The 23,191-nt window shown below is 44.2% G+C and overlaps 1 protein-coding gene across 1 annotated transcript in view; it reads left to right on the plus strand.

The window, feature by feature from the left end:
- The first annotated feature begins 1,582 nt into the window (after positions 1-1,582).
- The window catches only part of celsr3 (cadherin, EGF LAG seven-pass G-type receptor 3), a 105,029-nt gene continuing 83,420 nt past the window's right edge, over positions 1,583-23,191 (plus strand). Inside the window, exon 1 of the mRNA XM_056422351.1 lies at positions 1,583-7,298. Within this exon, the coding sequence (XP_056278326.1) occupies positions 1,583-7,298 (5,716 nt within the window). The remainder of the gene's footprint in view (positions 7,299-23,191) is intronic.

A 23,191-nucleotide genomic window follows, 5' to 3' on the forward strand; every position in this document is an offset into this window, starting at 1 on the left:
CACATGGGGGTACCGCCTAAGGCAAAAGTGCAAAATAACTACTTGGCGTAACAGGGATTTTATTTATTTTGGCAGTTTAGGCCCCAGTCTATAAGGCTTAAGGACTCCCTTGTTTGTCAAACACACTGTCTACAACCTGGTTATCATTAGCCCACAAATTACACTGATCAACCTGAGGTCGAGGAGTGGGTTGAATACAAATGTCTACTTGACTAACAGGCCCTGACTGGAAAGAACGATAACTTGCTCCTTAGTAGGCCATGAACGAGTTGATGACCCGCACTTTCCGCCGGCATGAGAACTCCGAACAAATTAGTGTTAAATTGGAATGATTGCTGGATAGCGGGTATGTGCCTTTAGAAATGAATCACACTAATCCATACGGCAGACATATGAATCTCCTATTATAACCCATAACACATGATATAGTTTATCCTTCCACAGAAAATATTATTCACAGTAAAGTCATGTTCTGTTTGTGTGTGTGTGTGTGCGGGGGGGGGGGGGGGGGAGGTTGTGTGTGTGTGTCTCTGTGTGTATATGTGTGCGCGCGTATACAAATTACTCATCGGTGATGATACGGGAGATGACGTCACTTACAAGAGCCAAACTGACAATTCAGACTATAAATCACTGGACTGGATAGCCTGATGAGGATGACATCACACAATAGGACAATCTGGTCCTTTATGAAAAAATGACGAATGCAAACCATATACTTTGTCACGTCATGCATGTTCTTTCGTTCCTATTGGTAAAGTTTTGAGGAAATGCTTTTCTGAAATTCATCCTAAACATCCTACTGTTGCACCATTTCATTTTAAAATGTCAGAATCTAATTGTAGGTGTCTGATAGCAGGATTTCCAAGTGTGTCTGTCCTTGGCAAACAGTGGCAAACCTGCAGGGCTATATTGTGAGGATGATATTATTTCGGATAATCCGCTGATGACGTTGTGATTCCGTCCTTTTCCAGTTGAGGATATGGCTGCCGCCGCTGGTGCTGTGTAACAGCCCTGTGTACGGGAGCCATCCTTATGAGAGAGGAGGGAGGGAGAGAGAGAGAGAGAGAGAGAGAGAGGGGCGTGGTAGAGATGCAAGCAATAGGGGGAGGGGTGGAAAAAAGAGAGGAGTGTGATCGTGTGTGTGTGGATGTATGAATAGTAGCCTACCACCGGGCTGTGCCGACGAGAGTGCGCGCACACACACACACACACACACATCCCCCCCCCCCCCCCCCCCCACACACACGCACACACACTCGGGAGGTATAGTGTGTGAGCCAGCCAGTCAGTCAGTGTGAGTGTGTAAGCCATGTTGAATATGAATGAACGGGAGGAGAGATGCTGCTGCCGCGCCGCTCCTAACGCTCAGACCTCCAGCTCCACTGACCACAGCGGATAGATGCCAACTCTCCAGGCCGACGGAGAGACGGGGGAGCCTGGGGGAAGGTGTCGGGCGGTGCCGGCGGTCCGAGGGAGAGAGAAGTAACGGAGAGAAGGGAAGACGCACTCGAGAGAGAGAGAGAGAAGGAGAGAATAGGAAGTGGTGGAAGAGGGAGAGAACGAGAAAGGAAGAGACTAAATGGCTGCACCGCTACCGGGCTTCACCCCGCTCCTGCTTTCTTCTCTGGCACTCCACCTGCTTCTCCTCGGCCCTTTGTTCGCCCTAACCCCGGGGACTGGGAATACAGGAAGGGCTTCTAACCGATGGACCCCCGGTCTCTGTTACCGAGAAGCCGGTAAAGTGAGCCAGCAGCAACAGCAGCGCGAGGAAGCAGGGGAGTCGCCGAGGGGCAGCTGGAATATACGCCCAAGCAGGTGGACCGTAGAGCGGATACAGACCGAGGGATGCTCTGGAGTGCAGCGCACAGGGGGGACGCTGGGAAGACATCACCAGAATGTGGCGAGGGGGACACGGAAGGAGAGAGTCAAAGGAGTCGGGACGTTTTGGAGGTGTGAAAACGGCCCTCCGGCACCATCATCACCCCCTCCTCCTCTCAACCCAGGTATTAGGAGCAGGTCGAGCTCTGATGGCGTCGGCGCAGGACAGGGGGTGGATAGAAGGAGGATGATGAGGAAGGGCGTTGTTTCTCCTCCCGCTTCACCTGCTTTCACCTCCTCGCCGGTTCAAAACGACAAAAAACGGGCAGTACAAAGGACTAGAGCATGCGCGCAACGGTGGCCGGCATCGAGACCACACCTCACCAAACGTGGCGCCGCCGGAGCCTTTGTGCACGCCTCTGGCCTGAGCATGGCACCCGGAAGTGGAGATACGAGAGAGAGAGGGGCGTGCGAGAGGGCTCGTGAGGTGAGGAGGCTATTTACATGTTGCTCCATGACACCCGGTTATCTTTACCGGTCAAGCCCCGACAAACAAGCAATCTTCCCGGCCAACAACCCATCTCTTGGCCCCTTGCCAACCGGTTGCTCTTGTTGCATGTGTCCTCTTTCTGGATACAATTCACCACACAGTAAGGCTTTAAACTACACTTTCAAATTTCATCCCCGTTTCACCAAGAATTCAAACTATATCGAGGGCTCACATTTGGACTACGTTTGTCCTTTTTTAACTTATTCCTCAGCGAACGGCCACACAGATCAAATTCAGCCGCATCTTTACGGAAACAGCAACAATGCCTGGGGTGCTGATGGGGGCTCATCCAGCGTGGACAGGGGGGTTGTTAATTGTTTTCATTTGGGAAGGCACAATGTTAGCGATCTCAGCAGCAACAGAGAGGGGGGTGATGATAGCTGTTGGACTGGGTGCAATAGGTGCAGGGAGAGGGGGGCGAGGAGTGGGGGAGATGATAAGGGGGGGAAGGAAGCTTACAGATGTAGCGCACCGGTCGTGATTAACCCTTGCACCTGGGCGCACCTAAAGCAGTGTGGACCCCCTGTTCGTGAGGAGAAAGCAAGGTATTACCAAATCAGAATTATGGATAAGAAGGGGCAGAGGGCTGAGAGGAGAGAGGGAAACAACAGACGAGGGGTGAACCGAGGCAACAAATACATTAATTTATCTAATTATCCGGATAATGATTTGGTGTGTCCGATTCTGACGCTCCTATGTAGGGCTGATAATAAGCCTCCGCAGGGGAAATCAGCAACAGCAACCGGAGGGCAGGGCAGCCAAACCCGGGAAGTAAGCAGAGAGGTTCCAGGCGGTCGCTTTGGTTGTTTGGACAGAATAGAAATGGGGGATGGATATAGAGTAGAGTTTATGATCCCTGAGGGAGACATAGCTCTGAGGAAGCCCCCTCTCCAATATACCCCCAGCAGCATCACAGTGATGCCCGACCAACGTTTTCTATCCAGCAAAAGCGCATCAATTGCATCAAGGCATCCCGGCCTGGTGCTCAATACGCCCCCTCAAACACAAACAGGCGGTTATGCAGAAAGTGAAAAGCTATTCAAACCGATCTGTTTATCTGCTGAGAAACGAAATGAAACTTCAGAGACAGAGTCTGCCAGTGACTCAGGCTTTTTCTCGCCTGCAAAGTTCCCTGTTAAATCTCCAGGCGGTGTGTCAGACACGTCTCGCTCTGCAACAACGATCAATTCACGTCTCCTCAATCAGCCCGATGACACCCACCGCTCGTTCTTCTCAGAAATAAAGCTGCCCACGTGGCAGAATTACTCTGGGCATTCACTTCACTCACCCTCCGTAAAGGACGACATTTTAGCACCACGGACAGCTCCCCGAGACTCCCAGCATGTGTTTTTGTGGAGACAATGCAACAGTAACAGTAATAACAACAACAACAACAACAATGAGGGGGGAAGCAAGGACATGAATGGATATAGTCCTGACTCTGAAATAGAAAACCCGCCTCGGCATGCTCAGACACAGGAACAGGACTTATGGGAGACCGCACTGCAAGAGATGGTCAAGGCAGGGTGCGCTGACAGTATTTCCACTGACTGTTCAGCCACCGAGCAGGGCGACCATGCACACATGCAATTAAAATCCGGTAAGCAAGTGCCATTAGAGCCCGAAGGTTTCAGACAGTCAGATAGGTGGCAGATGGGGGCTGAGGGAGAAAGGGAGAGGGATGAAGAGAGGGAGGGAGAGGGGTCTGCTGCTGTTGCTGCCGCTGTTGGGGGAGGAAAATTACAGGTGGGGGAGGGCGAGAGAGAGGCACGGCTGATGGGAGGGAGAGAACCAGGGAGAGAAGAGCAAGAGGAGGAGTGGGAGTGGGAGAGGGAAATAAAAATAACAAAGGCAAGCCAGGCAGAGGAGAGAGAGGCAAAGGGAGGAAAGGGTCAGAATAGGGGCAGTAGCACCACCACCATCACACGGCCCAAAAGCAAAAGAGGGAAGAGAGAGAGGGAGGCAGATGAAAGCCATGAGGTTGGAGAGGGGAATGAGAGGGGGGAAGGTGAGGAGCAGGAGAGGCACAGTGCAAGGGGAGAGAGGAGCCTGGAACGGCTGATAATAGCAGATGATGAAATCTCAAAGGGAGAAAGGGGGAGGAAGATGTTGATGCCCTGGCCTCGCTCTCGACGGGCTGCCAACCGACATCCCCATTTCCCCCAGTATAACTTCCAGGTTCAAGTAGCCGAGAACCAGCCACCCGCCACCTCAGTCATTATCATGTCCGCCTCAGACCCAGACGCAGGGGATGCAGGCAGGGTGAGCTACACCATGGCCCCGTTGATGAACAGCCGATCATCTGACTACTTCCACATCCACCCAGACACAGGTCTCATCAGCACCACTCAGATCCTAGACAGAGAACACATGGATTTGCATTACTTCCGGGTCACTGCGACCGATCACGCCTCCTCTCGCCTCTCTGGCACCACAATGGTGGCCATTACCATTTCAGACCGGAACGATCATTCTCCTATATTTGAGCAGACGGAGTACAGAGAGGCGATCAGGGAGAACGTAGAGGAGGGGTATCCCATCTTACAGCTGAGAGCGACAGACTTAGACTCCCCATCCAATGCCAATATCCGTTACCGCTTTGTCGGTGACTCGGCTGCAATTGCACGAGGAGCCTTTGAGATTGACCCGCGCTCTGGGCTCATCACAACCCGTGGAGCGGTGGACCGGGAAATCAACGAGCACTACACTCTACAGGTGGACGCCAGTGACCAGGGGAAGGAGCCGGGGCCCCGCTCCGCGACTGTTAAAGTTTTCATCGCTGTTCTGGATGAAAATGACAATGTGCCACAGTTCAGCAAAAAGCGCTATGTTGTAGCAGTGAAGGAGGATGTACGGCCTCACTCTGAGATCCTCCGTGTGAGCGCCACAGACCGGGACAAGGACAGCAACGCTGCTGTTCACTATAACATCATCAGTGGTAACAGCCGAGGACAATTTTCCATCGACAGTGTCACTGGGGAGATCCATGTTGTGGCACCGCTAGACTATGAGTCTGAACGGGAGTATACGCTCCGTGTTCGTGCACAGGACAATGGCCGGCCGCCTCTCTCCAACAACACCGGTATTGTAAGTGTACAAGTGACGGATGTCAATGACAACCCACCGATCTTTGTCTCCACGCCCTTCCAGGCGTCTGTGCTCGAGAGTGCACCAGTTGGTAGTTCCATCCTCCACATTCAGGCCATAGATACCGATTCTAGTGATAATGCTCGTCTGGAGTACAGGTTAACTGGCACCAGCTCTGACACACCGTTTGTTATCAATTCTGCTACAGGCTGGGTCACAGTAAGCTCAATTCTTGACCGAGAATCTGTGGAGCACTATTTCTTTGGCGTGGAGGCCAGGGATTATGGCATGCCGCCTCTTTCTGTGACAGCCAGCATTACAATAACTGTAATGGATGTGAATGACAACCGCCCGGAGTTCCTCCAAAAGGAGTACTACTCTCGCTTGAATGAGGATGCGGCAGTTGGTACCAGTGTAGGGACCGTCACGGCTGTGGACCGAGATGTCAACAGTGCTGTGACCTATCAGATAACAGGAGGAAACACCCGAAACCGCTTTTCCATCAGCACAGCAGGAGGGTCTGGAATGCTTTCATTAGCTCTCCCTTTGGACTACAAACAGGAGCGCCGCTACGTACTAACAGTCACTGCCTCAGACCGCACACTCCACGACACCTGTCAGGTGCACATCAACATCACGGATGCCAACACTCATCGGCCTGTTTTCCAGAGCGCCCACTACTCTATTAGCGTGAATGAGGATCAACCACCTGGAAGCACTGTCGTTGTGATCAGTGCCACAGATGACGACGTCGGTGAGAATGCTCGAATCACGTACTTCCTCGAGGACAATATCCCACAATTCCGCATCGACACTGCCACGGGGGCTATAACACTCCAGGCAGAGCTCGACTATGAGGACCAGATGACCTACACTTTGGCTATAACAGCTAAAGACAACGGCATACCACAGAAAGCAGACACCACATATGTTGAGGTGAACGTGAATGATGTGAATGACAATGCCCCTCAGTTCGTCAGCCCCAGATATCAGGGGACAGTGAGCGAAGACGCCCCTCCCTTTACCAGTGTCCTCCAAATCTCAGCCACTGACCGTGACTCACACGCCAACGGCCGCGTTCAGTACACCTTCCAAAATGGCGAGGACGGGGATGGAGACTTTACCATTGAACCTACATCTGGCATTGTCCGAACTGTACGCCGTTTGGACCGTGAGAGCGTGCCATTCTATGAGCTGACGGCCTATGCCGTTGATCGAGGCGTTCCCCCTCAGCGAACCCCCGTCCACATCCAGGTGACAGTCTTGGATGTCAACGACAATGCCCCTGTTTTCCCCGCTGATGACTTTGAGGTTCTCGTGAAGGAAAACAGCGCAGTGGGCTCTGCGGTAGCCCAGATCACAGCCACCGACCCGGACGAGGGCGCCAACGCTCAGATCATGTACCAAATCGTGGAGGGCAACATTCCTGAGATCTTCCAGATGGACATCTTTTCAGGGGAGCTCACTTCACTCATTGATCTTGATTATGAGGCCCATAATGAGTATGTCATCGTAGTCCAGGCCACCTCGGCACCTCTAGTCAGCCGGGCAACTGTTCGCATCCGACTGTTGGACCAGAATGACAACCGGCCCACTCTGCAGGACTTTCAAATCATTTTCAACAACTTTGTATCCAATCGGTCCAACAGTTTCCCCAGCGGCGTAATTGGTAGAGTACCCGCTCACGACCCTGATGTGTCAGACAGGCTGTACTACACCATCGACCGAGGGAACGAGCTCCACCTGCTGCTCTTGAATCACACCAGCGGGGAGATCCGACTGAGCCGAAAACTGGATAACAACCGGCCGCTGGTGGCTCCCATGCTGATCACCGTGACAGGTAAGAGAGCATGCAGGGCAAAATGGGAGGGAGGGTGTGCGTGTGTGTGGGTGTGTGTGTGTGTGTGTGTGTGTGTGTGTGTGTGTGTGTGTGTGGGGGGGGGGGTAGTCAGTTTAGATTTCCCTGAAGCTTTCTTAACTGTAACAAATCCTGTAAAGATAAGGACCCAGACTCAACAGGTTTAAATGTGAGTGTGAAAGCGGAGTGATAAGACTGGGTAACATTTGGTTGAGTTTTGAGCATTGCTTCTCCCTTTTTCTTTTGTCTCTTTGTCTGGACTTGTGTGCATGGTGGGCTGAGGAAATAACTGAAATCCACAGCTGTGGATTAAACATGTGGGAGGGGGAGAAAGCAAGAAAAGTAGATGTGTCACATGTGTCTCAGGCATCTGCCACATGTACCCAAGTCCCTGAGGGAAAAGGCTGTGGGGAGAAAGTGTGTGTTTGTGAGAGAAACACAGACAATGACAGAGCTAGATTTACCGGAGAGCATGGGAGGTAAACATTTAGCAGATTGACGCTAGTCGGTTTAGCAGAGTTTCCCTTTCGTGGAAGAGGTGAGCAGTGTGACAGAAAAGGATGACGAGAGAAAAAGTGTGTGCGATGCCGAGTGTGGAATTTGTGTGAGGAGACGAGGAAGCAGATATCGCGGAAGGGAGAAAATGTGTGTGAAGGGATAAATATTTGAAGGCACTCCTGTCAATGTGAGATAACTATAGACTATAATTATTAGTAAGCTACTCACATCAACTTGCATCAGTCTGGATGTTGTCAGTTTATGAGATATGCTATGCTATGCAAGCAACTGGTGTAAGGCAGGTTTATTGCTAGCATGGTGGGACATTTTTGCTGTTGGATATATAACTGTGTTATGAGTTATGATCAGTGATCAGTTTACCTAAGTTGTTTGATTAAAAAGTGATTTTAGTGCAGTCCAAGTAAAATTAAAGAATATGTAGTCGGGAAACAAGGAAGCAGACACGTCTGACTGGCAAAGACAAATGCGGCCACTTGCTGTTAAATGGTATCAATACTTTTTTAATTTGAGTTATCAATTGATGAAATAGGACAGTGAGTGGTCAATCTTCAGAGTAAACCCACGGTCTATTAGTTTAAAAAGAAACACGTTTCGATTTCCCAGGAAAATAGCCACTTAACTGACAGGCTTTCTGACCATCCCTTATGCTGCTCACATCATGCAGTCAGTACTTATGTTTACAGTACGGATATTGCTTTATTGAATTACTATTTTTAACTGCTTTGTCTAACACACAGTAATAATCATATTTGGTTGAAATCCCATGGATACAGTATATTATTAGAGAAAAAAGTCAATTTTATTCAAATGTGTTTATATTTTTGATGTTTGTTATTGGTTTGCCTTTCTAAAGATAAAAGCGAGGCACAGGCTTCTTTGCTGCCAGTGATCAAAGCTACAGAAACCGAATAAGGAAAAGAAACGAGAGCGATGTCTTCGCTTTGACGGCCTGTCTAGTACTGTGTTTGTATTCTGGCTTGGGAGTGTGTGTGACCTGCTACCCTATTTACAAAGCAGGCTTGTACGTATTCCGTTTGGAGTCATTTGTGAGTGAGTGAGCAAATGTTTACCTTTGTGACCGAATGAGTAACCTGCGAGTGAGTTGTTTGAGACCATTATCAAGGGAGTAAATGAGTGAATGAAAGCACTGGTGACTGATAATGTGAGTGAGTAAGTGAGTGGGTGAATGATAGAGGAAGTGACTTAGTAAATGAGCAAAATGAAGAGTTACTGAGTAATTGAATGGATTGAGAAAATGAGTGGGGTTAAATATTAGAGTGTACAATGAGCGAGCGAGTGAGTGAGCGAGTGAGTGAGAGAGTGAGTGAGCGGGTGAGTGAAGGAAAGAGCAATCAGGCACTAGTATGTGTGTTCAACAAGCGGTTTGTATGTATGTGCCAGCCTTCAATGTGCATTCAGTTCGATTCAACCAGACGTGAATATTAATGTCCAATTTTCTCGCTGTTTCATTCTCACTATGAAAGTATTCTTCTCTCTCTCTCTCTCTCCCTCTCTCTCTCCATCGCTCCAGGATTTTACAGTTATGAGATTATAATGAAACAACAGCCAACCAGAGTCATGCTCGGAGCAGAGCTGTCACTTTCTTTGTGTGCTTCGTGTTATCTGTGACTACCCGTCCCTCCTCTTCCCATCACTTTCTTCCTCTCCTTTATTCTCACCATCCTTAAATGTATGGATGGATTCTTGGCAGTCATTTTCACTCCTTGTGTTTCTCACTCTTCTTTTTCATCATGCTTCTTTCCATTTGTTTCTTTCCCCTTCTACTATTTCTGGTCCCGTAGCTCATTTTCCACTTACTTCTTCCCTCTTCTTCTTTTCTCCAGCTCCTCAGTTTTTACCGTTGTGGAGGCTATTATTTCTCTATGCTGTGTCTCTACTCTCTCCCTCTCTTTTCTCTTCTTTCCCTTCTTCTGTATTCAGTAATTCCATCCTCCTGTCCTCCAACTCTCCACTTTCTCCTCACCCCTTTACTTTAATCCTCACATAACTCGCATGGGGTGTGTCTCTTCCATGGCATATTCTTTTCAACTCTGCTCCTCCTCTCCTCTTTTTCTGCTTTCTTCCATCCTTGTTTTCTGTGTGTGTGTGTATATATATATATATATATATATATATATATATATATATATATATATATACACACATATATATGTCTGCTCCAGTGCCTGAATGTATTATGTGGGTTTGGTCCTGATTTTCACTCATGTGCGTGTTTGAACAATATTTGTGTGTGTTTGTGTGTGTACATATATGTGTGTGTGTGTGTGTGTGTATGTGTGTACTTTCAGGTGGCTCAAAGCATTGCACTTGAGAGTGTATTCATGCCTTTTCAATGAATAATATCTACGCATGCCAGAGAGTGCCGGGACTACACTTCTTTATGTCTTGCTTACTTACTCGATCTTTCACACTTTGTCGTCTCTCTTTCTCTTCTCTCCCATTTCCCTCCCTCTCTCCTACTCTCTATTTCTTTCCTATTCTCGACGCTCCAGCCTATTGGTTCTCAGGATAGTTCCCATGTTCATGGTGCACAGAGATTAGTTCATCCATGCTTGTGTTGCCAGCAGTTTAAGCAGGCACACACATTTGTATCAATGAAACTGGGTTTAGGGTCAGTTGGTTGAGGAAAGTGATGAAAGAAATCTAATTTCAGCTTGGCACCCCGAACAGCATCAGTTCAAAGTGCCCTCGAGCAAAGCAACCCCCAACTGATCTGGTGGCCAGCAGCATAGACTGGTTTGACTTGGCAGACTCCCAGTTGTGAATGTATGTAGCGGGTTAAATGAGGAGCAGGGCTTCGCTGGGAAAGAAATTACTAGCAACACTAACATGACCCGAAACTGCAATTTCGAACACAGTGTTAAATTGGCCTTTTCTAACAGCGGACATATTGACGTGACAGCAGGAGAAGTGCAGGTGTGAATGATAAAAGGAACGATGGCTGATATACAATGAGCTGCTTTCGTTTCAGGGTCCTGGTATTGTGCACACTGTCAAGACTTACTGGGACACAATCATTATTGTTAGTAGCAACTGTGTGTTGTGAAAAAAAGTCCTGTGTCGTTTGAAAGAAAAACGTATTCGGTGTCAAGACTTTTGTTTGCCGTTTGAAAAAAAAGGATTTATCGTTGAGAGTAGCTAAATAATCTATGCTACACATCCCAGTCATATTAGTTTTGAATACTATAAATGTCCACCACAAATACAATTCAACCTGTGTGGATCTCTGCTCAAGCAGAAGAACCCTTTGACTTGTGACAGATACACCTAATTAGTCATTATCCTGATGGGACACACCTGTGTAGCAGTGCGTCCTGATTATGACGAGGTGGATGTTTTAGTTAAAGATGCTTAACTTACATGTTTGGACCACATGGGAGAAGAAGATATGGAGCAACATTTGGATGAATTAATGAAAATGTTTTTTTTCTCCATTTCTCTCTGGTTTGGTCATCACTAAATCCTTCGAACAATATCTATAAAATGTTTCACGTTGTTCAACTTCCTGCTGTATGTTGGTGGCCAGGAAGGGTACAGTGGGTTCATTAGAGCTTGTTTTCGTTGAAAAGTGCTGTGTCGGAAACAAGGTTGATGAGAGCTCTGAAACAAAACCAAGCGCTGACCACTCTGCAAGGAATAAAACAATGTAGTTAGTGAAAGAGGCTATAAAGCTCCGTAGAGCTGCATAGTTGGTGATACATGTTTGTGTTTTTGTCGCCGTGAGCTGAACCAGATGTATTAACTTTGGCAAAATTAAAAATGCGGCAGCTTTTTCCTTCACTGACCTAGGTTTAATGGCTTCTCGTGTTGAGAAAAAGGACACATCAGCAATACATTAACACACCGGGTTACTGAATGCTGTAAGTTTTGAGGCTTACTCTGACTTAGGTCAGTGCACCATAAATACACTTACAGTGCATATAGGTCACTGCACTGATGTTAACCAGAACCCCTGCATTATGGGTGAGTACGCTGATGCTGTGTGTGCGTCAGGCAGCTAAAGCCTTTACATTTGGAACAGCTCAGAAAGGGCAACACCCGAGAGCACAATGCTCTGAATTATTTCAGACAATAACCTTTTTATTTTACCCAATATTGTGTGTTAATTTCTGGTTTTATGGCCACAGCCGATGTCATGCTGAGAAACAATCGTTTGTGTTTTTCTATTTATTTATTCCCTTTATTTTAAATTCCCATGTATTTATTGTCTACAGAAAAGAAAGAGATAAAAAAGATGCAGAAAAAGAAAATACAGCTAAACATGTATGTCAAGAACCACTTTTAATGGTTCGCCACCTGAACCCTCAGGAAGCCTCACAGGCTTCAATACCAAAACAATGTGGTTTTTACATAATTGCACACTAAAATGTGCCATCTGTTTTTACCACCCGTCTACTATTGATTGGACTTGTCAGAGGTTAGAAAGCTTGTCTCAGCTTTAGAGAGAGAGAGAGAGACAAATAACTTCAGTCTTTTTAGCCAGTGGTGATGATACAAATTAATTCACACATTTTACAGGCCACAACACAATGCTTAGCATTCTACAGCCTGTATATTGTTTGGTCTAATGAATATATGCCTTATTATCTAACAACATCTACAACTAACTTTTGCATCATCTCTATAATGTTTCTACAGCTATTACATACATCCAACAATTAACATAACTTTCCAAACCTGACAAACTGACATTGTTTGTGGAGGTGAGAAAGAAAAAAAGGCTTGAACCTGTCTAGCTTTTTTTTGTTCTTCTTTACAGACATTTGTAGGTCACTATTCACATGTACAACTAAGTGTTACCCTATGAATGCCTTCCAGGAACATCTGTCTGAAAATGCGTGGCAATTTTAAACAATTATCGCCTCTTGCTCATGTCTCTATCTGGACTGGATTTGCCCTAGAGTCAGGGGTTTTGTAACAGCTCTAAGCGATTTGAGGGGGAATGAGGAGGGATGCTATACTCCGTCTTAGCAAAATGATCAAAATGCAACCCCTCTCGTTAGCCTGCCAATCTCTCCTCTCAATCCCCCTCGTAGCAGAGAGCGTGTGCAGAGGCATGAGGGGTGGATGAGTTGTCTGACTGAGCTTGGTGGCTTGGTGCGAGTTATCATCTTAGGCCTTGACCACTGCTCTGAAATATGAGAAGCCGACCTGTGCTGTGTGTTGATAAATCCATTGCACCGTCTGTGGTGCTGAAGTAGCAGACGGATTTGCGCTTACAACTTTGTTGGCTTCCAATGTGGTTTTCTAGCATAACCCGAACCTTACTACTTCCTCTATGGACATTCCCGAGAATGCAACGCACTTTATTTAGCAACCACGATGACCTACACAGTACATACTGGCCAACCACAATGTATTGAAACTTTTACCCGGCCATTAGAATCCATTACACATACTCTCTACATCTTCGGCCAGTCAGAGTCACAATGCATCTACCACCCGTCAGGAGCTAAATGGTTTAGAATCGAGCAGAGAAGGTTGTGGAGTTTGACACAGTTGGACACAGACAGCCAGACAGCGGGTTCCTTTATTGGGTGTCCTGCCATTACACCGATTCTGGGAGCCAACCTGTGACTTGCAAAGGTGCTAACCAGTTATTGTCATCTTTTTATGTTTTAAAAGGTATCTGTGTAGCAGATAATGAGCAACAAAGGGTTTGTATTATATTTAAATGTTGTATGTCACCAGACCCAGTGTCTGTTCAAAGCGATCTGTTCAAGGACGTTCATCTGATTTTCTTCAGAGGATTTTAGCTCACCGAAGGCCAGAGATGTTAGGTGGTGAATGGTTTGGGGGCCATGTCTGTCTAATACTGTAACGCCATCACATCGTTAAGTGCTTGACAAGTCAAAGCTTGTGTTAAAAGGAAAGTGGTTCCTCCCCACAGCTTAAGTACATGGCTTCTGATATTTCATGCAAATCTGAAAGGCAATTATCTTTTTTTTCTGGGACTTATAGAGAGGAATTAGATTGACAGCTTCGGATAAAGTGTCTGTTTCCCAGCTTCCATTAATCCAAGTTTTGTTGGATTCGCACTCAGGTCTCTTTTTACTGCACATGCTAAGTTACCTTGCATTCACACAGCGGTGCACATCCCCTGTAAAATACGGTCCTTTTGACATGTCTCAAGAAGGTGTGGTTTGAGTGGCAGGATAACTGCTTTCAGCATTATGCACAGGTCAAAGCCATAACGGGGAAAATTCAGACATGGTGGGCTCCTATGAGTGAACTTAGTTGTGTTTAAAAAGCTGAATACGGTATTTGATGTGATGATATATAATGCAATAAACTCAGGGGGAGGTTCAAGAAGTCAAACTCTTGACAGCAGGAAGTTACAGAGTTTCAATACGATTTATCTCTGTACCATTTGCTGGAATAGTCCCCTTTAATGAATTTGTGTTAGGAAATAAAAACTGAATAATTAAATGTCACAATGAATGCATCTTTCCCTCCACTGTCTACCTCTGCTACGCTCCAGCACCTTGAATGTCTTTGTACTTTGCCCGTGTCTTTAATTAGGAAAGGCTGACAGCTTTTCAAAGGGTAAAATTCAAAATTCAAACAGACACAACGACACCAAATGTGGAGAAATCCTTCTTCTGCAACACACTCATGCAATTAGGCATTATGACACAAGGACATTATTCACATTTAATACAAATAAAAGTCAGTTTTTATCTTTAATTATCAAAACAGCCTGGGGACAACGAGGGACATTTGATCAAAATTCAGCACAACTTTATCTGCAGGCAAAACTTATTGTATCATGTCATAGTAATATGAATTGCTTTACAGTAATCCAAAAGAAGAAAAGAAACACATTACAATATCTCCTAACCTTTCAGACATCAAAGAGACTGATGCTGAATGGCAAACGGAAATATAAGTGTTCATAAATAGCATTTCAGTGCTTTGTTTGTGAGAGTCTGAAGCTAAATGAAAATGGATTTTGTCCAAATTAGCCACCAGGGAGGACTGAGAGGCACAAGGTATGAACATGAGGAAAGATCTTCAACAGACTGGAACTTCCCTGCTATGTTTATCGCTGTGTCATCGATAAATCTTTACAACATTAACATGATTACTGTAAACCCCGGAGTCCTTTTGACTTCACGTCTCATGGGGTCATCGGACCCTATGAGACGGCATAGATCCTATCTGCCTGATGGATCATCGAGGTCTGGGTCGTGGAATTCCTGCTACCGACGACGCCACTGTCCTGTTGAGACTCCGCCCACTGTTGAGACTCCGTCCACTCTGCCTCCCCACCGCCATCTGCCTGATGGATCGTGGAGGTCTCCATCGTGGAATAAGCCTACTATGAACTATTCATACACTCTGTCATATTCATTGAATGTATTTTAACTCTAAATCTGTCCTTCTGGACACATTACATCTATTGCATCTGTCCATCCTGGAGAGGGATCCTCCTCTGTTGCTCTCCTGAAGGTTTCTTCCCTTTTTCCCCCTGAAGGGTTATTTGGGAGTTTTTACTGATCCGTCTCTCTTTAGGTCAACCCGGGTCGACTATATTTGGGGTCGGGTCTAATTATCCTCAGACTTTTTTGGATCGGATCTGACTCATTTTTGCTACTTTTCTTTTTCTTGTTTTGAATTGGGCCCAAACGTCCCTATTGTGGAAAAAACGGTTTACTTTACTTTACTGCTGCGCTATTATACTGCCCCACAGGAGCAATTATGAGTACCCAATCTTTTCAGGGGCCCTCGCAGTGATAGGAGCGATGCAAACATCTACACAGCCTGCCTCAGGTGCTAGAGTGTGAATGATGTACAACAGAGAATGATCAGCCCACAATATAATGCCCCAGAATGCCAAATTATTTAAATGAAAAACAACGTCCGCAGAAAAGGTGGAGCCCTATTTATGGTGCCTTTTGGCCAAAAGCATTTCTTTTTATGCATGAAAAATAAGTAAAAGTGTAGCTCTGCTTTTATCCCCTCACAAACATAATGTCTCTGCGGTTGTACATTTGAGAGAAAATGCTCAAAGCAGCAACAGCACAAACAAAGACGGATGCAAGATGGAGGAGCATAGCTGCTGCTGCTGCACACAGCGCAAACAGATGTCAAACAGGACAGAGTGTGGATTTGGGTTATTTATCCGTACAATAGACATGAGGGTGTGTTTAAATGTGATACGAGTCTTTGCATGAGAGTATGCTTCTTTTGTTCAGTGTGTGCGTGGAAGTTATCTGGTTTAACGTAAAGGATTAGTGCTTCTGTAAAAGAGTGGTTTAAACCATTATGTTGCTCTGGCTGCTGCTGCTGTGTGTGTGTGTGTTTGTGTGTGTGTATGTGTGTGTGTGTGTGTGTGTGTGTGTGTGTGTGTGACAGAGCTTTTTTTTAACTCTGTTCTCCTTTTACACTGAGTATAATGAGTGTCCAGTCCTCAGGGGTGGAAAGGCTTTAAAAAACAAACTGAGCACAGCAATCAGCTGGGCCTGGGTTGTGTGTGTATCTGTGTGTATGTGTAGGTGTGTGTATGTGTGTGTGTATGTGTCTGTGCTTTGCAATGATTCATTCACATAATTGTTAATGCTTGTGTTATTCTCCTGGGATTAATTAATGGCCTGCCTCTCTCTGCAGTTATCCTTTTATTCACTTACTCGTACTATTTTTTTTAAAGGGCAACGTTTGTTCAGGTCTCTACTGTACCGATTGGTTTTCCTGACCCGCGGGCAATTTACACTACTGGAAACGTAAAACTCATCAAACTTTTTGTTCCTGTTATTTGGAAATCCAACATGCTCATGTATCTTATGAGGGCTTTTAGAGCACGATGAACACAGAGGAGAAGCAAGAAAAAGGCCAAACAAAAGGGTGTGAAAAGGGATTTAAAACCATGTGATTGTGGCAGCACGGAGTGTGAGCTAATGGGCTAAAGGCACCATGACGGTCTTTAGTGTGTTTCAGAGTAGCAACATACAGCTTTTGTCCAGTCTAAATCCATTTAGACTGTTTGGGGTTTTTGCATGCTAGTTGAAATATATCTCCCCCTTTGGGCTTAAAAAACACATACAGTTTAAAGTTTTTTTTTTTACCCATGTCAAGACCATGTGTGAATTCCTGAACTCTTTAGGGATTTTAGCCACTGACCACAGCAGTGTACACAGAGATGATAATAATAATAATAGAAAATACATGCCCAAATGATGCTCATACAAAACACATTTTAAATCGACAAGAATCCCTTGTGTTAAGATATGAACTGTGATTAATGCAACACTTTCTCAGTGGATATTCAAGCTTTTCCTCCCACAGTAACAGTGTAAGGAATTTTAACATGGGAGACATTTGAAAGATATACTTGAATGGATTAAAGAGCAGGTTCATTTTACTTTAACAGCAAGCTGCACATCCTCTGAGGCCTCGAGTCGAATGTCTTGTGACTGACTCGGATAGTTTTATCTAAGTCTGAATCTGAAACATTATGTTATTGATGACACGATAGAACATCTTAAAACCCCAGATGTGTTGCTACAGCTATGGTGGGCAATTTATTTTAGAAACATTTGTTGACAATCTCTTCACATCCGGACAGCAAATAACTCAAATGCTCTGGAAAAAAAAGATCTGGAATCTGTGGCTGCCCAGCTTTAAGTCCGTCCTCTTTCCAAACTCAATGTCAGCCAACAGGCTACAGTATGACCGACACAATAATTAGGATAGTATACTGCTGCTTTATCATTTCGTACCAACAGAAAATAATACAATATGCGCACCAAACTGCAACAATGGAAAGCCACTGCCAATCAAACTTCAGAAAGGAAAAGTTTTTCTTAAAAAATCCTTTTCTTAAAGCTTCACGAATATGGAGCCTAATCCAGGCCAATAGTTTTGTTTGTTTGAAAAAAAGATTTCAACCTGAAAATTCAAGTTTTATTCTTGAACTTTGAAAAATTCAACAATGTATTCGAAACAAAAATAAGTGAATGAAAAATGTTGTTCGTTAAAATATAATTTGGATTCCGTTATGTTTTTTTCCCAACAAAACAATTTTTCCAACAAAACTATAGGCCTGGATTTGGCTCCCTATGGATTTGGCTTCATACACTAACCACCTGAGCAGTATCTCCAGACTTTGCTTGCTTTGCTTTGTGACTTTATTCCTTAAAGGAAAATGCCGGGGCTCTGCCCCGTGACCCCTCCTCCTGCCCTGTATTGCAGCTTTTAAAATGTTTCTGGGGCTGTTTTCAGCTCCAGCTGTGGGCTCGTTGTACGCCGCTTTGCAGACTATTTCTGTCTGGATTATCAGGAAGCGAGCTTGGGATGCTCTGACATTCAAGAAGCTTTGAGTGTGCTATTAGTCAGGCTACCTGGCGCAGGGAGATAGCACTGAACTCCTACAACCCTTTGAAACGCTGGGGACCGTGTACCCACAAAGCATCTTAGAGCCGGAGCACTGATCTGAGGCCAGCCTCTCTCTCAGGGCGTGCTGATGTTCACGCGGCCATGGGACCTCGCTGATGATTCCAGACCAGTGTGTTTATTCTTAGAGGCTTCATGCACGCCAGCTTCGAGTTCTCCTTCGTCTTTGAAGTGCGGACACAGAAAGGAGGAAAATGTTGGCTCGAGGCCCACAGGAGCCGTGAAAGCTCCTCTCCAAATTGTTATTTACGAAAACGCTTTGTTTTCCCGTGGTGCTGAAGACCCGAAAATAACCTTCCATTCGTGGGGTGTGGAGTTTGGAGGTTATTAATGTTTTATTGTTTCCATGCACGCTGAAGCAGAGTGCCATCGAGAAAGGGAGATGAATTAGTTATGACTTCCTGGCTTATTGGGAAGTTACGGACAAGATCATGGTTACTCACCTCTCACCAGCATTCAAAAAGTAATTCACAATTGCTCCACGTCTTTATATTCAACTAAGATAAACCTGCTGTATCTTGATTTAGTTCTTGAGTGAAGGCTTTGTATCCAAAATGATGGCTCAGACGTTTTATAGGTGTGATATATTGTCAAACAAAAAAGATTGACACCTGAGAATCCAATAAACTGGTAGGGATTTATAAGATAGTTAGTGAGTCCAGTCCTTTCACTCTCTTTATTCAGTGTCAGGATTAGACCTCGGCTTAACCCTATTTAGATCAATATCTTATTAGAAGTCTTATTTTACTCCTGTGAAATGGCGAGTGAGGGTCTACATGTATTCATTCATTAAATACAAATTTCTTCAACTGGTGAATTATTTGACTTATTTTCCATAAAATACAGGGATGCAGGCTGACCGGTCGTCTGACTTTTTGTTGCAAAAGTCTTTGGGTGGAAGAGGGTCAGAAGCATCGTTTTTAGTTAAAGATGGGAATCTGATACAACAACTAAAGGTTAGATCTAAAAATGACATCATGTGTCCAGGCAAATCACAATGCCTTTGTTTTAGTGCTGTGACGTCAAACTTAAGTGGAAGTAAGGAATCCCTTCATACCGTTTCTAACCAAGATGTGCTTTTTAACACAGCAGGAAACATTATAATTAGGCCGGATCTTTCCTGAGAACTAATGCTGCAACGACAATCTTCTGTTGGCTAACTTATAATAAAAAAGGTAAAAAGCTACTGTGCAGAAATTTGGTGAAAAGGGCCTTTATATTTTTGCAGACTTATTGGTTATGGCTTTCCTGTTTTCAGCAGAGCTGTTAATAGTATGTCCGGGCATGTGCTTGTGTTAGATGTGTAGCTGTTCTCACAGGAGGAGGTGGGTGAGTCATCGACCCGCTCACAGGGAGTGGACAAACTTTGGTGGTTCTAATTGCTGAAATGGCCTTTTTCTTCTTTTCTATTTCAATCCACCAATTGACCTCATATATGGAGGCATGAGTGAAAAGCCCCGTGCCGATGCTGGTTGGCCAAATTAGCTGGATAGTAAAGGGAAATCCAATGAAGATATTTTACCTGTGTGTGCCAGGTTTACTGAAAGAATTGAATGGCTGCTTGGGGCGAGAATTTCCCTGAAGGCCGATGAAATCGTATAAACTGTCAGGCCCTGATACTTACACCATTTTTTTATTTTAGCCTTTTAAATATTTTGTCGAGTTGTTATATATTCTTTTTGGAAATGTCAATGTTGTTCCACCAGAGAGGATTTCTGAGAGCCTGTGACTCAGACAGAAAACGTTCAGTGGGCTTTGCAGAGGAAACAAAAATAGTTACGCCCAGTCTGGAGGAGTCCAACATGACAATTGCACACAAGACCTTATCAACAAAACAATACATTACGTTGGTGCAGACGGATTTGTTGGAGGCAAATTGGAGAACAACAGCACCATCTTCCAGCAATTGGAACAAAGCGTGTATGAATGTGTTGGAGTGGAGTGGAGTGGTTTACCATCCTTCTGAAAATAAACCTCTTAGACACACTGCACACATGCAGTGTGTACTTGCCAATACGATGAAAAGAAAGTCACAAGTGTGTTTAAATTTTTTTATTATATGGTATTGGTCTACTCATCTCACTCTTGACAAGAAAGCAAATAAGCGTATGTCCTAAAATGTCTGACTACTCCTTTAATGCTTCTAAATCTAAATGTTCGAGATAGGGGCCAGGGAACGCTTTGTGTCAATGGTGGCTGTATATAAGGGAATACATGGATGTGCAAACTTTAATGGATGTGTGTGTGTGTGTGTGTGTGTGCGCGCGTGAGTGTGTGTGTGTGTAAAAGAGATTGGGTCCGACTACAGCAGATTATGGGGTCTTTTCATAGATCTCTGTCTCATTTGAATGACAATGGGAGATCAGCGTCAATTACTGCTCCGTCTTTGCATCATGATCCAGAGAGCTGATAATAAAGGTGGCTTTTAGCCCCAGAAGAAGAGGTAACATTTAATACTGCTATTTATATCTATCTATCTATCTATTTATATATATATATATCTATATATATATCTATTTATATATCTATCTATATATCTATCTACCTACCCATCTGTCTACCTATCTATTTGTTTATGATTTGTATGCATCTATTTCTACAAATTACTATATTAATATGTTCCTTGTTCCTTCCTCTGTCCCTTCATGATGCCACTCCTCTCTCTGTCTATTCATTTATTACGAAGGACTCTGGATTTTGGTGTGTGTGTGTGTGTGTGTGTGTGTTCGAGGTCAGTAGGGAGTCTCCTCATAATCCGGTAATCAAACCAGCTGCCGCCCAACCCAACCCCCATCCCCTCCACCACTCTCTCTTCTGCCTCTCCATCTCTCTCTATCTCTTTCTCTATTTATTCAGGTTTTCTTGCTGATTTGTTTTGTCTTTATATTTTTGTCTACATCGTGCACTTTTTCTGGAGTGTTTTTGTGTGTACCCTTCCTTCTCTAAAAGGACTTATTTTCTCTCTCTTTCCCTTCATGCCTTCATTTTTTTTTAGCTTCCTTCCTTTCTGTCTGTTTGTGTCAACAACAAATGAGGTTGACATTTTTTAAATTCACTTAAAACTCCCTTTTATTCACAACAACTTTTACCAATTAACCAATTCAATAACCTTTCAAATGATATTTTACAGTATTGTCAAAGGGAAAGAAGTAAACAATCGATAATTAATCAATTATTTACAGCAATTGTAAATCAGTATTGATTGTGGGTTACCACAATAATAATAATAATAATAATCAAGTGCCCAAGCTCTTTTCTTTTCATGAATAAAAGCCCTCGTTCCCTTTCTCATTTCTCTTCTCTTGCCCTCCTCCATCATCTCCTTTGCTTCCTCCAGTTTTTAATAAACCTCCTTCACGCTCCGTCGCCTCTGTATGTCAACATCCTCCCTCTCTCTCTCTCTCTCTCTCTCTCTGTCTCTCTCTTTCAAGCCTCTCGCTCACTCCATTGCACTCTTTGCTTTCCTTTTGACTTCTCACCACTTGCCTTGTCCTTTCTGCAACGAGACCCCTCAGGTTTTGCTTCCTTACCCGTTTCGTCCTGTCTTACCTCCGCAGCGCAGCACAGAAGATTGCCTCCACATACCGGTGTGGTCATGTGCATTTGTGTTCTTTTGCAGCCTATTAGCCGGCTTGTCGAACCAAATTGGTTTAGGATACACAATGCAGCACAGCGCTGGATTGTGTCGGTATCCAGTGTAGATGAAATGTGTCGTGTCAGCTGTTGAAACAGGTATAGCTGTAAGAGGTTGTGACCTGCTGTGATTCGTATGAGCTCATCGCTTTCAGAGGAAAGGAGCGATCTCTCTCTCTCTTGGCAGCTTGTTTAATTAAGGCTTCAAACCAACTCCCTGGCTCACAAGGAAGTGTAGAATTCAGAGGATCGGTTTTCTCTCTCATACTAGAACATAAGGTCAAATAATGTAATTATCTTTGCTGACAATGACCATGCATGACCATGCCCATAAATAGCATATCATGACTCTCCACTGGATAAACAGCTTCTTGAATAGTTTGACATAAATAATATCAAACCATGGTTTTTTTCGGCACGAAGAATACTGAAAGTCATTCAATACAATAAATAAACTGATACATGTTAATGTCCTATATTTAGAGTGTGCCTAACATCATCTAATAAAGAAAGAGCCACTGAGTCTATATATATATATATATACAGGACTGTCTCAGAAAATTAGAATATTGTGATAAAGTTCTTTATTTTCTGTAATGCAATTAAAAAAACAAAAATGTCATGCATTCTGGATTCATTACAAATCAACTGAAATATTGCAAGCCTTTTATTCTTTTAATATTGCTGATTATGGCTTACAGCTTAAGAAAACTCTAAAATCCTATCTCATAAAATTTTAATATTTCCTCAGACCAAGTAAAAAAAAAAGATTTATAACAGCTGAGTGTTTGTCAAGGCTCAGGAAACCCTTGCAGGTGTTTCGAGTTAATTAGACAATTCAAGTGATTTGTTTAATACCCTACTAGTATACTTTTTCATGATATTCTAATATTTAGAGATAGGATATTTGAGTTTTCTTAAGCTGTAAACCATAATCAGCAATAAATCAGAATAAAAGGCTTGCAATATTTCAGTTGATTTGTAATGAATCCAGAATGCATGACATTTTTGTTTTTTTAATTGCATTACAGAAAATAAAGAACTTCATCACAATATTCTAATTTTCTGAGACAGTCCTGTATATATATATATGTAAGAATCCGGGGAAAAGAGTCAGAGTATGTCCATTCCTTGTATGTGCAAGCTGTGAAACATGTCTCTCTCGAAAATGAAATGTAAAATAATTTTGTTCACTTCAGCAGCAAAATAATGATTTATTTATTTCCCCAAAGAACAGGTTAACATTGGGTGATGATCCCAGTCAGCAAGCCAGTTTACCATCACCACCCAGGTCAAGATCAAAGAACAGG

The sequence above is a fragment of the Pseudoliparis swirei genome, chromosome 9 (genome assembly GCF_029220125.1).
Source record: "Pseudoliparis swirei isolate HS2019 ecotype Mariana Trench chromosome 9, NWPU_hadal_v1, whole genome shotgun sequence".
Classification (NCBI taxonomy): domain Eukaryota; kingdom Metazoa; phylum Chordata; class Actinopteri; order Perciformes; family Liparidae; genus Pseudoliparis; species Pseudoliparis swirei.